Source organism: Hemiscyllium ocellatum, chromosome 22 (genome assembly GCF_020745735.1).
Source record: "Hemiscyllium ocellatum isolate sHemOce1 chromosome 22, sHemOce1.pat.X.cur, whole genome shotgun sequence".
In the NCBI taxonomy this organism is placed as follows: domain Eukaryota; kingdom Metazoa; phylum Chordata; class Chondrichthyes; order Orectolobiformes; family Hemiscylliidae; genus Hemiscyllium; species Hemiscyllium ocellatum.
In genome coordinates this window covers 46,415,620-46,431,495 of record NC_083422.1, presented here as the reverse complement: position 1 = coordinate 46,431,495, position 15,876 = coordinate 46,415,620, and the positions used below count along the sequence as shown (strand labels likewise).

The 15,876-nt window shown below is 40.4% G+C and overlaps 1 protein-coding gene across 3 annotated transcripts in view; it reads right to left on the bottom strand.

The window, feature by feature from the left end:
* aldh18a1 (aldehyde dehydrogenase 18 family, member A1) overlaps positions 1-15,876 on the bottom strand; it is a 57,100-nt gene that overhangs the window by 14,517 nt on the left and 26,707 nt on the right. For 2 of the 3 annotated variants that reach the window (XR_009645866.1, XM_060842147.1), the window contains exons 7-12: positions 11,642-11,735; positions 9,478-9,602; positions 7,057-7,201; positions 6,495-6,568; positions 5,823-5,922; positions 2,722-2,942 (exon numbers count right to left, since the gene is read on the bottom strand). Coding sequence is in view for 2 of the 3 variants with exons in the window: in XM_060842147.1 (XP_060698130.1) it covers positions 2,722-2,942; positions 5,823-5,922; positions 6,495-6,568; positions 7,057-7,201; positions 9,478-9,602; positions 11,642-11,735 (759 nt within the window). In the remaining variant the exon portion in view is untranslated. The remainder of the gene's footprint in view (positions 1-2,721; positions 2,943-5,822; positions 5,923-6,494; positions 6,569-7,056; positions 7,202-9,477; positions 9,603-11,641; positions 11,736-15,876) is intronic. The other variant, XM_060842148.1, reaches the window with a different exon arrangement.

Genomic DNA, 15,876 nt, shown 5'->3' with positions numbered 1-15,876 from the left:
AATTGGAACCTGTTTGTTGTACACTACCCACATTCTAAAGGGAAGCAGCCCAGCCCTGTTCTAGTACAGAGTAAGTGGCTTGGGATCAAAATCATTAGGGGTGTGGGTACAGTAGATAAGAAATAACGGTTTCCGCTTGAGGATCAAGAACCAGAGGAACAGATTTGAAGTGTTTTACAAAAGAAGGAAATGAGAGATAAGAATAAAACTTTTTCACACAATAAGTAGTTAAGGTCTGGAATGCATTGCCTGTTAACGATGGTGAAGGCTGATTCAATTGAGGCATTCAAGAGCACACACACAGCATGGGTGCTGGGGAATAAATAAGCACTACCGCAGTTAGGCGGTAGTGTGGGTTTTTAAAAAAAAATAAAATAAGGAGGAGTAAAAAGAAAAAAAAAGTATAACCAGGAGAATCACGCAGCATTGCCCCCTGATGTGAAGGGCACTGCTTGTCACTGGCCACTCGGTTGTTTCCTTTCTTCCTGGTGGTGGAATTGAATAAATATTCGTGCACCTTGTGTCTTTCACTGTGTCTCACATCTGCACACACACAACATGGATGCTGGGGAAAAAAAATAAGCACTACTGCAGTTAGGCGGTAGTGTGGGGGTTAATTTAATAAAAGAAAAAAAATGAAAAAAATAAACAGGAGTGGGCACCATGGGAAAGAAAAGAAAAGGAAGACATCAGGCGATTATTTAAATAGAAACCATAGTTTTGGAGAGAAGGCAGGACATTGACAGCATGTCAAAATACTCAAAGTCAGCACAGATATGGTGGGTGAATGTCCTCCTTCAGCATCATAACAATTCTTTGATTCTATAATGTACCACAACTTTAAAATTCCTAAACAATGAAAGCTTTCGTGTTCAGTGGCAGCCATAGAACTTCGTGTATTTCCAAAGTTTCCTAAACACCATTTGGCTAATTAACAAGCCAACTATATTTCAAAAGTCACTTGCTGGGTGCAAAGGGCTTTGAGATATGCTGAGATGCAATATAAATTTAAAGTTTTCTCTTAATTCTTTTATTTTTCAGTATTAAGTTCCAATCATACAGAACAATCCTTGCTGTTCTAATGTACTTCAGATGGCCAGACATATTTTATCAAATCAAGTCTTATCAATCCTTACCCTACAACCTGTGATCTGTTGTTTATTTCTCTCTAAATAAGGCCTCTCAGGCCTGCTCCACTATTCAAGATGAGCATGACTGATCTGTTCGTATTTTACAATCAACATTTCCATCTCTGATAGCCCTTGATTCCCTGCCTAAGAATCTATCCACACCTGTGTTAAAAAAAATTCAAATATTCTGAGGCAGAAAAATCAAAAAAATTGCACAAATTTTTAAGATAAAAATCTCATCTCTGTCCTGATTCCTAATTTTCAAACAGTTCCCCCTAGTTCTGGACTCACCCACAAGAGAAAACAATGTTACATCCTGCCAAGGATGTACACTCATTAATGTATACTGCTTTCTGCCAAACAGCCAATCTTCTATCCATGTTCATGTTAATTCTGACAGCATGAGCTTTTGTTTTCTGCAATAACCTTTCAAACTTCTTGAAACCAATTTATCTAATAGTTCTTTGTTATCCACAGCCTGCTATTTGCTACTGGAAAAAATCTTTCAAATACAAAAATTGCAGAGCTAAAGTGTTGTCTAACCATTATTTCTGGGACATCAAAATCTGTCAAGTTTGGATACATTGCACAACTTTACAGGATGCTATTCAGCTATTTGTGTCTGTGCTGGTTCTATGTAAATACATTACTTCACATTCTCCCCATTTTTCAGGTTCAACGTTAGAAATGCAATGGCTGTATATTTTGACATCCTTGCTCCAATAACTTACTTGTAAAGGAAACTGGTCTTAACCGCTCTCATTTTCAGTGATAGTTTTAAATTTATGACTCTTCATCACCCTACCCCTCCCCCCCACCCCACCCCACTTAGTTCGTTCTTATTTCCATAGCATTATCTTCATAGTTTTTAAAAAAACTATAAAGAATCTCCACTGAGCCTTCTCTGTTCCAATGGAAATAGTGATGAGAGGCCTGAGGTATTGAGACTATTATCAATGACCTTTGGAATGGCTGAATGGCCTACTCCAGCTCTTAGATGAGAAAATATTTCTTCAGAGAGTGGTCAGTGTGGAATTTGCTACCATCAAAAGTTGGGGAGTCCAGGTCACTGAGTGTATTCAAGAAAGAGACTGATAAGCTTTTAGATATTAAAAACATTAAAGAAGAATGGAGAGAAAGAGAGAGAATAGGACGTTGAGATAAAGGATCAATCATGATCATGTGAACAACGAAGCAGGCTTGAAGGGCCAAATGGCCTATGCCTGCTCCAAGTTTCAATGAATCATTCTGGTCAATCTATTGTGTTCACTCTCTCTGATGTTAATTTCCATTCTGTAATGGAGTGACCAGAAACTGCTTACAGTAGCTGAAATAACCATGCTATGAGAATCACTTCTAATTTTTCTGACTTGATTTTGGGATGAGGATAATAACAAAAAGATTGGCATTTTATCACCTTTGTTTACAAGGTATTGTACACAATCCATCAGTGTAATCTTCCACTTTGGCCCTTTAGGACTTCAACTTTCTTGTTCAAATATTCCTTTACCTTAGTTCGACTACTCTATACGATTCTAATCTAAGCCATTTTCCGTCATCCTCATGCATTTCATACAATGTTGCTTTTCACCTGGGGAAGACAGTCTGGACGAGATTCAAAAATCACCAACAGGACACCAATGGGAACAGTTATTTGCTCCAGGTCCAGTCCTTTCGCAACTCTGGTTCTCCTGATTAGCCGGCCCACACTGTCCTGAGTGGATGCTGCAATCTGACGGAGACCGATGGCCAGGCTATTTAACTTTGCTGTTGTGAGGGACAACCGCTTTAACAGTGGTTGAGAAAGTCGACCTGCTCCGGAGAAAGATAAAAGATGCATAGAATTCCCTTGTTATTATACTTCCCATCAATATCTCTGACATCCAGTGTTCACAAGCAAAAACAGGAATTGCTGGAAAAGCTCAGGTCTAGCAGCGTCTGTGGAGAGAAATCAGAACTAACATTTCACATCGAGTAACCCTTCCTCAGAACTGATGGTAGCTAGGAAAATGTTAGTTTGTATTTAGAAGATAGGGTGTGGGAAGGCGGTAAGGAGTAAACATGAGAGAGAGGAACAGTTGGACAGAAAAAGGAATTGATAACGATCTGGCCACGAGGGTGAACAGCTATTAATGGGGTCTGTTTGTGGCTGACAATGTGATAACAAGGCCTGGTGTGAGAGGGTTGGGTTAGGGCATGGGAGAGCTCAAGCCCTAAAGTCGTTGAACTCGATAGAATCCAGAAGGTTGCAGGGTCCCCAAGCAGAAAACGAGGTGCTGTCCATCCAGCTTGCGCTGAGCTTCTTTGGAAGCTTTTTGTGGACAGAACGTAGGTTTTCTGTGAAATGGTCACCCAATCTACGTTTTGGTTCCCGATGTTGAGGAGACCACATTGTGAGCAGCAAATGTAGTAGATTAGATTGTGAAGTGCAGACAAAGTGCTGTTTCAGCTGGAAGTAGGTGCATTTGAGCCCTTGGATATGGAAAGGGAGCAAGTAAATTCTCCCATGTCCTTAACCCAATCCCCACACACCAAGCCTTGTTATCATACAATCTGCTATTATACAACCCATTGGGGACTATCAGTGGCTAACAGTCTTCATTAGCAGCTATTCACCCTCCTAGCCAGATTGTTATCCACTTCTCGTCAAACTGTTCTTCTCTTTCTTTGTGTTCAACACCCACTTATCGTTTACTCTTTACTCCCTCCCTTCTGCTTATCAACGAACATTTTCATAGCTACCATCAGTTCTGAGGAAGGGTCATTGGATCTGAAACATTAACTGATTTCTCTGTACGGACACTGCCAGACCTGCTGAGCGTTTCCAGCAAATTCTCTTTTTGCTTGATTTACAGCATCCACAGTTCTTTTGGTTTTTACCCAGTTATTACAAGTTTGGTTTGGCAAGGAATCAATTAGCTGCAACAAGTGCACAGTGTGGTTGTCCTGGTAGCTCTTGAATCATCTGACTATGAAATAATAGCGAATTTGGAGTTTAATGGACTACAAAAACATTGCTGCAGATTAGCACAAAATGGAAGCATACATTATAAAGAATGCTTAATTTTATATCATGATTGCATGAGTTAAATATGGCTTTGTACTGAAATAAAAGCAGTATTGGAGGTCTGAAATAAAAACCAAGTGCTGGAGAAATTCAACAGGTTTGGCAGCACCTGTGGGGAGAGAAAGAGAATTAATATTTGGAGTTCAATATTACTCTTCTTTGGGTTCCGCCACTTGCTTAACACTTTGTTTTTATTACAGGTTAGTATTGTAATGATCGTAGAATTCAGAAATAAGTGTGGTTACAATGGATTTCATTCTATGAAAGGGTCCGAACAATCATATTAGGAGTTGGTCTCATCTCACAGCTCACACAGTTGACTAGTTTAGGCACCTCCAGACGGACCCCACCACCAAGGACAACGTATTATCCGCCGCCATTTCCGCCACCTCCAGACGGACCCCACCACCAAGGATATATTTCCCTCCCCTCCCCTATCAGCGTTCCGCAAGGACCACTCCCTTCGTGACTCCCTTGTCAGATCCACACCCCCCACCAACCCAACCTCCACCCCCGGCACCTTCCCCTGCAACCGCAGGAAATGTAAAACTTGCGCCCACACCTGCACACTCACTTCCCTCCAAGGCCCCAAGGGATCCTTCCATATCCGCCACAAGTTCACCTGTACCTCCACACACATCATCTATTGCATCCGCTGCACCCGATGTGGCCTCCTCTATATTGGTGAGACAGGCCGCTTACTTGCGGAACGCTTCAGAGAACACCTCTGGGCCGCCCGAACCAACCAACCCAATCACCCCGTGGCTCAACACTTTAACTCCCCCTCCCACTCCACCGAGGACATGCAGGTCCTTGGACTCCTCCACCGGCAGAACACAACTACACGACGGCTGGAGGAGGAGCGCCTCATCTTCCGCCTGGGAACCCTCCAACCACAAGGTATGAATTCAGATTTCTCCAGCTTCCTCATTTCCCCTCCCCCCACCTTGTCTCAGTCGGTTCCCTCAACTCAGCACCGCCCTCCTAACCTGCAATCCTCTTCCTGACCTCTCCGCCCCCACCCCACTCCGGCCTATCACCCTCACCTTGACCTCCTTCCACCTATCCCACCTCCATCGCCCCTCCCCCTAGTCCCTCCTCCCTACCTTTTATCTCAGCCTGCTTGGCTCTCTCTCTCTTATTCCTGATGAAGGGCTTATGCTCGAAACGTCGAATTCTCTATTCCTGAGATGCTGCCTAACCTGCTGTGCTTTGACCAGCAACACATTTGCAGCTGTGATCTCCAGCATCTGCAGACCTCATTTTTTACTCGATAGTTTAGGCAATGCAAACAAAAGGCCAAGGACAACACAAATGACAATTTTATATGCTAGACAGCATTGAGTCGTAGAGACATACAACATGGAAACAGACCCTTCGGTTCAACTTGTCCATGCAAACCAGATGGGATGATGAAAACGAATTGCCTGGATTCTCTTTACACCTTGTAATATATAGAATGACTGATATACCAGGGCTGCTTTTGTCCCCTAGCCTTCCACAAGATACATCTCTCTGGGCACTGAACAGCTCAAACATGTCTGACCTATAAATAACATTTATAACATGCAACAGCCATTATAAATCACAGATAATAAGGCCAAAAATAAGATCTTTCCTCTGACCTAAGGTCACTGCTTTCTCCATGTCTTTTTCGTTGGCTTTCAGGATTTCATCTCGATGGTCTGTCAGGAGATCAGCTAGCCGGTGAATAATATCAGCCCTCTGCAAAGAGACAAAGACATTAAAACACACACAACATAAAACAAAAAAGGCCATTAAGCACAGGATTTTATCTTTGACCATATGCCCCAGCTACCATACATGCATTCCACTACCCACAAGGAAAGGCCCTCAATCTAGTCATACAGTGAAGGTGGGAAGACACAGGAGTCAAATGATTTCAAAATAACACTGTACATCTCTATGCACTATCCCGGAGACTGGTGTGAATGGGATCTGTGCCAGATTTAAACCTGTACTTACTCCACACCCTGAAGGAATTATAGCTTTGACTCCCATAACCAGTATTAATTTCTAACCAAAAAAAATTCACTCAGCTGAAGATACAACAAACTTCATACTGCGACATGTTGTGAGACAATGGAAAAGAGAGAATGCAGTAAAATGGTAAGAGGGAATAAAAAAAAATGCAAACTCCACAATGGGAATAATTTTAACATAATTAACAGGTTTATAAAAAGCAGAATGTTGACCATAAACTTCAAGAAATCAGAACTTCTACTTTTGATAAGGTACCACATATTGCAAACTAAAGGATTCAATTAGTCACTAACTTGATCTGGCTGTAGTGAAGCCATGATTCGTCCATCAGTCCTTGCCATTTCTGCTTGTTGTTCAATAGTGGGGCCTACCAGAGATCAAAGAGCACATTTACTAATCCTATCTGAAGATTAATAAATTAAACATCTTATAAATCAGTAACAGCACAATGTATTACACAGTAGCAAAAAACTGCATCTTAAACTACCTTTGAAAAATAGCCCAGAGTACTAACAGTGCCCTGGACATATTTATCTCAACAGTATATTTCAACACTAGAACATGGCAATATTTAAAAAAAAGTTTACTTCATTAACTTTGGGGATATCCTGAGGGTGTGAAACGAATAATGGAAATACAAATCCGTTTTTTCCCCCCCAGTAACATTCCTCTTGCCTGTAGCTATAATTATTAATGTAACATCTACTGTCAGAGTGTGATAATTTTATCATTACTCAAAGTGTAATGTATATTTTTCTATATTTATATTCTTTGTTTAAATCTATAATTCAGAAGTCAATCCAGCATTAATACTTGAGAAAGGTGATCTATTTATAACTATCACTTTGCACCCACCTGCAGGTTTGACCTCAGAGAAGAAAGTTCCAATTTTCTTTCCCTCGACAATGTCATTGATTACATGGCCAGTTACTTTTGGGTGGGTCCCACTTGCTATGACCACAGATGTTCCTCCTTGGAGAGCCCAAAGTGCTGCTTTCACCTATAACACACAGATGTCACATGACTTACAATGGGTACTGTACTTTAGGATGTTCCTGTAAACCATGCAAGCAGGTTACAGATTACAGCTTCTAACCCCATTTGGTATCAATTATACCAGAGGACAGCTGGATTTTTAAATTTCTTCCAGACTGGCTATCATTCACTCCTACATCTATCTCAATCTTGCTTTATGTCCCCAGGGGCCAGATCAAAGTGAATCCCTTTTACTTTACAGAAGACCTGAGAAAAGCAGTATCCAGTTTTCAGCCAGCAGACTAACTGCAACGAGAAAATTTTAAAAAGTATATCAAAAAAGGTTTACAGTGGAGGAACAAAGATTTTTTTTAAAAACAATCACAAAATCATTCCTTCAGCTTTCAGACAGTCGGTGATTTAGGAAACAAATAGTCAGATCCACAATTACGTCCGATCCAATAAGCAAACTGCCCTCTAATTATTCTGAACTTCAATCTACAGCAGTGACAGGTTAGGAGTTTATCTGTAGAGCAGATCCAACAACACTATGCGTACGATCTCCTGAAAGGAGACTGAACATCCATCTGAAATCAAAAGAGCATTTCAAATATCTTGCTTTAAATTCTGCTGGGGTGCTTGGTTGCCATCTCCGGCTTCCAGCACTATACCAGTAATTGTGAATGTGCTCCAGACAGCAGCGTATTATGAACTGAGTTTATGATTTTATTATTTCCCAGAACAACTAAATTCACTCAAAATGCATCAAAGGGTATCTCCATGGGCAGCTCTAAAATGCTTCTGTAGATTCCCACAGATCCATCGCAAATAATTCGATAGTTTCAAAAAGAAAGAAAACGCTGAATATCATTGCAGCACATTGCAGGCTATGAGAATGAGCACATTATAAACACTGGGGGATAAAACTGAAACATTGAATGTTCACCATATGTCTTGACTTCCATTTAAATTATTTATCTGTGTTATAATCCAATGTGACTTTATTACTCGACAACTCAATCCCAGCAAAAACCTGGCTTGATAGATTACATGTTGTTTTGTTTTAGTTCTAATAAAAGGGGTCTCTTGCTGAGGTGCAAATACAGAATGCTGCAAATTTTGCTTAAATCATAAAACAGATGTTTATTAACAAAAGAAATGTGGATAAAAATTGAACAAACCAAACTATCTGCTTATAATGAAAATTCAAAGCATTTTAAACTCACAGTAAAAACAATCATATTAATCTCAAAATACTCCTTTGTAAATACTGTTTTTTTTAAGTTTGTAAAGCAAACAAAACATATTCCTCACCCAGTAACAAAAACACCTTGAAGAGTATTAAAAACACTTGTATGGTACTCACACTAGAATCCCAGTCTCTAAAATACAGGAGGTTTAAGTCACTGGTGATGTTAACTCAGACAGAGGCTACAGATACTTCATCCTGGAGTTATTATTAGAATTAGAATTCCTTCTGTGTGGAAACAGGCCCTTCAGCCCAACAAGTCCACAACGACCCTGATCCATTTCCCTGCATTTACCCCTGACTCATGCACCTAACCTACACATCCCTGAACACACTATGGGCATTTTAGCACGGCCAATTCACCTAGCCTGTACAACTTTGGATTGGGAGAGGAAACTGGAGCACTCAGAGGAAACCCACGCAGACATGAGAAGAATGTCTGTGTGGAGTTTGCACAGTGGTCAGAGGCTGGAATTGAATCCGGGTCCCTGGTGCTGGGAGGCAATGAGCCACTATTCCGCCCATTATTATATATTAGAGCTTAAATATAATCAGCTTTTAGTGAGCTCTTCAGGGTTTTTATCCCAATACTTCTGATCTGGGACAAATACTCACTCTTTACTCCAAGGTAATCTTGTTTCACTACATTGTACCCTTCTCAGGAGCACTGGTCTGTACACCATCTTCATTCAAGGACGTCACAAGACTGCCAAACACTCAAAGTAAAACTTTTTAAAAACTCTCTAAGCTATGGGTCTTTACACTTGGGGAGAAAAAAAATCCAGAAATCTCAAACAAACCTTGAAGCCTTAATACTTATCCTGCTGGGTTGCAAAACAAACAAAAGATAAACAAAAATCCATTAGTGGTGGACATAAACCCATTAATTCCAAAGCTAAGCCACAAAAACAGTTTTAATTATCACCGTGGCTACAGAAATACTTACAAAGTTAATTAACTTCAGACACACAGAAAACCCACATTAAAATTCAAAGTTACAATAAATGTTTTTTTAAAAACACAATCACAAATGGTCACAGCCTTTCCCCAACCTTTGCCTCCATGCCTCCAAGGCCCACTCTGGATTTTGTGCCAAATGTGATAGACTGCTGGTCTCCAGGATAAAATGTATCGATAAGCTTAGCATCATCCAATCCAGGTGGACTATCAAAAAGACCTGAAACAAAGAAACACTATTTTATTAATTACTTAAAACATAATTCAGATACAAATGATCCACAACCTAAATAATTAGGTAAGCGAGTGAATAGAAGTGTGAAATTTCAACATTCAAATCTTTCCATAATCGTGTTGCTCCCTGGCTATGTAACCTCCTGCTGTTCTACAAGCCAGAGATTTCTGCTTTCCTCCATTCGAGACAGCTTTGGATCCCCAATTTTCTTAACTCCATCCTTGGTAATTGGCCTTTTAAGCTACTTAGGCCCCAAGCTTTAAAATTTCTTCCCTAAACTTCTCTAGCTCTCTCCTGCCATTCAACACATTACTAAAATCCTCCAATTCTGACCTAGCCTTTGGTCACCTTCTTCTAATATATTTTTATCTGGCAAGATATCAATTTTATGCTTTTGCCACTTTACATGTGCTATGTAGTAAACTATTTCCCATCTCCATAATGTCAGCTACTCTGACAGTAACTAACCTCTATCCTTTGAATAAACATACCAGATGGTTACCATGTCAACCTCTCGACTCACTAAACACGACCACCACATCAGCAGATTAAAAAACACAACTATAAAAAGACACACCCAGGCTTTGCTAAATTACATAAAATTACAATTTTTAAACACCCAGCCCTGCTGACCTGACTGTTTGATCTAACAGATCAGCAATTTCATTTCAATTAAACTCCACAATAAAAGAGTTTGCTGTAAGAGTTTCAAAATGCCAATTATAGCAATTTGCAAGTCTCAAAGGCAACTTAAGAAAAAGATGGCCCTTCCAGCTCCCTAATGACTGGACTCCACATCACTCATAACAACTGTGGCAAGTGATCTCATCCCCTAACTTTTAGGCAGGTAAAGTTCTACCACATGAGTAGCTTGCATCCTCTGGCTGTTGTTCAATAGTGAATCTTCATGGGCCATTCTGACAGTCTTCCTGACAACAAGAGAATAGGGGCAGAATATACAATCCAACTTCATCAGTCCCTACAAATAACATTTGGACTAGGAAACCTGACTTATCTTCCCTTCCTAATCAAAATTATGGGAAAGGCTCAGTTCACTAAATTAAATTCAACCTTTCATTGTGTCACACAAAGATTAGTAAACGAATGATTTGCATTTGTGATGCCTATCACAACCACTGGATTGCCAAATAACTTTACATCCAATTAAGCATTTTTGGATGTGTCATTACTGTTTTAATTATGTTAATTCATTCATGGGACGACAGTAATGTTAATTGGGTCACTAATAATATATTACTCATCCCACACTGTCGAGGGGATAGTTAAGCATTAAACATATTTCGAATGCTCGAGAGTCACATGTAGGCCAGGCCAGATAAGATGACTAATGTCCTTTTGGGAAGGAAATCTGTGAACTAGGTGGGTTTATACAACAATGGTTGCCATTAGACAGGCTCAATGTGTGAAATGGTCTACTCCTGTTTCTATTACTATGAAATATTATGAAAATTCTAGATTTGAATTAAATTCAAAATTTCAAAAATTCACTAAGATAACAAAAATTCATGTACCAGGATAACTTCCCTGCTCTTTAAAAAAAAATGCCATGATACTATTTTGATGTCTACTTGAGAGATCAGATATAGTCTAAAGTGTTGCCAGTAGTTGTAGGGGCTATTGACACAAGATTACTTGTAAGAGAGGAAGAGTACAGCCAGGGGAAAAAAGCCTTTAATTGATTTACAACTTTGAACAGGAGGTTGCTCATGCCCTTTGTTCACAACATTTTATAGTAATCCCATGTATACGACACCTTCCTTGTAGCTTTTTAACCACCAAATATAGTCTGTTTCCAATCCTGTGTGTTGTAATGTGAAGGACCTCTTTAAAGTCACATCCTAATGAGCTAATCCAATATGGATTGTGAACTTCCTGGTCCACTTAGTCCTCTGCTTGCCTGCTGTAATTACTGAGTCCAATGATAGTGGCCGAGAATGGTATCATTGAGACTACACAAAATACAGGAAATGCTAAGCTGAGGTTTTGCTAGAGCTCTCACTCACCTTCCACATCAGAAAGGACAATCAGCATATCTGCTCTCATCTCCACTGCAAGTCTTGCTGCCAGACTATCATTGTCCTTGATACTGATTACCTGCTGGAAATCAAAACACAGAATGAAGAACGCCCTCTATAAAATAAACCAAGCTGAAGATCACAGAAATAATCTTAAGCTTAAAGAGAAACTTAATTGGATACAAACTTTACTTGAAGGTCAGAGACAGAGGGTGGTGATGGAGGATTGTTTTTTGGATTGGGCCAGTGGCTTGCCACAAGGATCAGTGCTGGGTGTATTGCTTTTCATCATTTATATAAATGATTTGAATGTGAATATAGGGTGTATGGTAAGTAAGTATGGTATTCCAGATAACACTAGAATAGATAGTACAGTGCACAATGAAGAAGATTTTCTCAGAGTACAACACGACCTGGGTCCGATGAGAAGTGGCAGATGGAGTTTAATTTAGGTAAATGCAAAGTGTTGCATTTTGTTAAGGCAAACCAGGGCAGGACTTATAGACTTAATGGTCGGGCCTGGGAGAGTGTTGCCAAATAAAGAGACCTAGGGGTCCAAGTGCATAGCTCCTTGAAAGTGAAGTCACCAGTAGACAGGGTGATGCTTCTTTGGTCAGAACATTGTGTATTAGAGTTGAGATGTCATGTTGTGTCTATACAGGACATTGGTGAGGCCATTTTTAGAATACTGTAGACAATTCTTACTGCCCTTCTCTGGGAGGGGGAGTTTTTCTTAACATTTGAATATCGATATGTGGCAGTCTCTTCCCAAATTAGATAAATGGTACCCCTCTAGCCTTGTCAATTGGTTCCTTTCTTGGGGATATTAATACAATTACCAAACCTCAGCATTTGTAGGATGGTTAGTGGCACCTTGTTCCCAGGTTGAGTTTCCACTCAAAGGGACAAATAAACTAAACTTTCTTCTCCATCCCAGCACTTTTCACACAGTTCACAAGAATGACATAGCATTATTGAGGAAGACAGCCAAATTCACATCATGTCAATGTAGTAGTGAGGATCAGAAATCTGGATTTAGGCTGTTGTCAGGAGCAACCGTTTAATGCATGCTTTTACTAAACTACAAAATGGCTTCTTAATGCATGTAACATAAAATAACATAACAAAATGGCTTCTAGGAGCAATGGCATCTAACTCTGCTAAAAACTGCCTTCCTGAACTATTTGAAAGAGATTAGCAAACAATGCCCTGTTCATAAAATGAATTAACTAAGCAAGATAGGACATTATTAAAAAGTATTCAAATTGGCCTTGGAAACCAGGTGACAAGAGATAAAGACGTGAAAACTAGTACGTTCCCAGGAGGTAATATTTGCTTAATTTTATGTCAGTAGCAGCATCCAGGAAAAAAAACTTATCCAAATATAGCACAGCCTTGGCTGGTAACAACAATTAAAGGGAATAAGCTGAACAAATGAAATACATTTGCTGTAATAATCGCTTCATCTCACTGCAGACTTTCTTGCTCATGAGATGAACAAACGACCAGCTTGACAAATAACTGTTTGAGGTAGCTGGAGAGCCAGTGAACACGATATATTTGGATTTCCAGAAGGCCTTGACAAGGTGTCGGACAGAAGGCTGTTAAGAAAGATTAGGACTCCTGGTAACAGGGGCAAGGTACGGCATTTATATAGGATATGGCTGATTGCCAGAAGGCAGCGAGTAAGTATATAGGGACCTTTTCAGGATGGCAGCGGTGACTAGCAGAGTTCTGCAAGAGTCCATGTTAGGACTACTACCATTCATGTTGTACATCAAAAGGTCCAGACGAAGAAACTGAGGACATTGTGTCATTTGTAAACCTAATGACAATGATAGCGGGAGGGATAAGGAAGCAGGGAGGGATAAGGAAGCAGGGAGGCTGGGGGAAATATTTGAATAGGCTTGGAGTGGGCAAAGAAGTGGTAGATGGAAAACAATGTGGTAAACTGAGAGGTTATGCACTTTGATAAAAAGAATATTTTCAAAACGGGAAAAGTTTTTAGAAATCTGAAGGGCAAAGGGACTTGATAGTCCTAGTTCAGGATTCTCTTAAGGTTAACATGCAGGTTCAACGTGCAGTTAGGATGGAAAATTTAATATTAGAATTTATTTCAGAAGGGCTAGAATACGAGAGACAGATGTACCGCTGCGGCTGTATAACACTTTGGTCAGATTGCATCTGGAACCCGTCCTGGGATTATATTCATGATCTGAGGATCCTGGGATTATATTCATTAGAGTTTAGAAGATTAATAGAGACGTACAAGATAATACATGGCTTGGAAAGGGTGGACGCTAGGAAATTGTTTCCATTAAGCGAGGAGACTAGGACCCGTGGACACAGCCTTAGAATTAGAGGGGGTAAATTCAGAACAGAAATGCGGAGACATTTCTTCAGCCAGAGGGTGGTGGGCCTGTGGAATTCATTGCCACGGAGTGCAGTGGAGGACGGGATGCTAAATGTCTTCAAGGCCAAGATTGATAGATTCTTGTTGTCTCGAGGAATTAAGGGCTACGGGGAGAACGCTGGTAAGTGGAGTTGAAATGCCCATCAGCCATGATTGAATGGCGGAGTGGACTCGATGGGCCGAATGGCCTTACTTCCACTTCTATGTCTTATGGTCTTATGGAATATCGTGAGCAGTTTTTGAACCCTGTATCTAAGGAATAACATGCTGGCATGGTGGGGTGGGGGAGGGTTCAAAAGAGGTTTACACAAATGATCATGGGATGATGGGCTTGCTACAAGGAGTGGTTCAGGACACTGGCCCTGTACTCCGAGCTTAGAAAGAGGAAGGGGAATCTGATTGAAGCTGAGGGGCCTGGATAGGGTGGAGAGGGTGAAGAGGTTTCTCTTCGACTCAGGGACAGGCTAGAAGACGAAAGAATTGAAAACAATATCGCCTCTAAAGAAAGATTGTAAGGACAAACCCAGGAATTACAACTCAGCGAGCTTAACTTCAGAGGTGGGGAAGCTTCTAGAGAAACTTATTCAGGATAGAATTAGTGGTCAAATGAAAAAAGTTGGTTTGATTACAGAGAGTCAACATGGATTTCTGAAGAGGAATCTGTACTTGATTAAACCGAGAGGTACAGATAGAGTTAATGACAGATGTCTTTTCTTGAGGATGGGGGATTTCAACACGGGGGACACATTTTAAGGTGAGAGGAGAGAGATTTAAAAAAAAAGATAATTTTGTTTTACAGTGGTTCACGTGTGGAACGAACTTCCTGAGGAAGTGGTGGATGAGGATGCAAATACAACTTAAGACATTTGGATAGATCCATGAATAGCAAAGATGGAGGGATATGGGCCAGGAGCAGGCAGGTAGAACTAGTTTATTTTGGGCTTATGTTCGGCATGGGCTGGTTGGGCCGAAGGGTCTGTTTCCATGCTGTATAACTCTATGCTGCAGTATTTTTTAGAAGAAGTCAGTCAAAGGCTCAGTGGGAATAATACTCTTGATGTGGCACGGACTTCCAGAAGGAATTTCCTACAGCACAACACTGAAAACATGTGAGGAACATTATAGGGCATGGAATAAAAGTGGCTGTAGCAACATGGATACAAAATTGGTCGAGTGAGAGGAAAGAAAGAGCAATGATCAAAATTTTTTGGGCTGCAGGAAGGTTTGCGTGGAGGCTCCCCAGGGATTGGTACTGGGATCCTTGCTTTCTTTAATATATATATTAATTATGTACATCTTGGTATGCAGGGGACAATTTCAAAGTTTGCAAATGACATGGGATTTACAAGAATTGAAGCTGTGAGGGGGACAGTGCAGAACTCCAAAAGAGGACACAGACAAGTTGGTGAAGTGGGCAAACAGATGGCAGATGAGGCTCAATGCAGAGAAAAAAGTGTGATGTGATACACCTTGGGAGGAACAACATTGAAAGACAATATAAAATAGGTGTAGAAGCATAGGGATCTGGGTACATATGTGTACAGATCACTAAAGGTGGCAGGAGAGGTGGAGAGAGAAATTAATAAAACGAAGTGTACAATGTTACTATATAAATATGGACATAGGGTACAAGACCAAGGAAGAGATGCTGGCTAGAAGAACTTAGCTAGAGTGTTGTGCACAGTTATGGGTGCCACATTATAGAAAGGATGTGAATGTATTGGAGACAGTACAGGAGCAACTTATAGAAATGAGGAGAAACTTCACTTCTGGAATCAGATTGAAAAATTAGGAACTGTTCTCTTTAGAG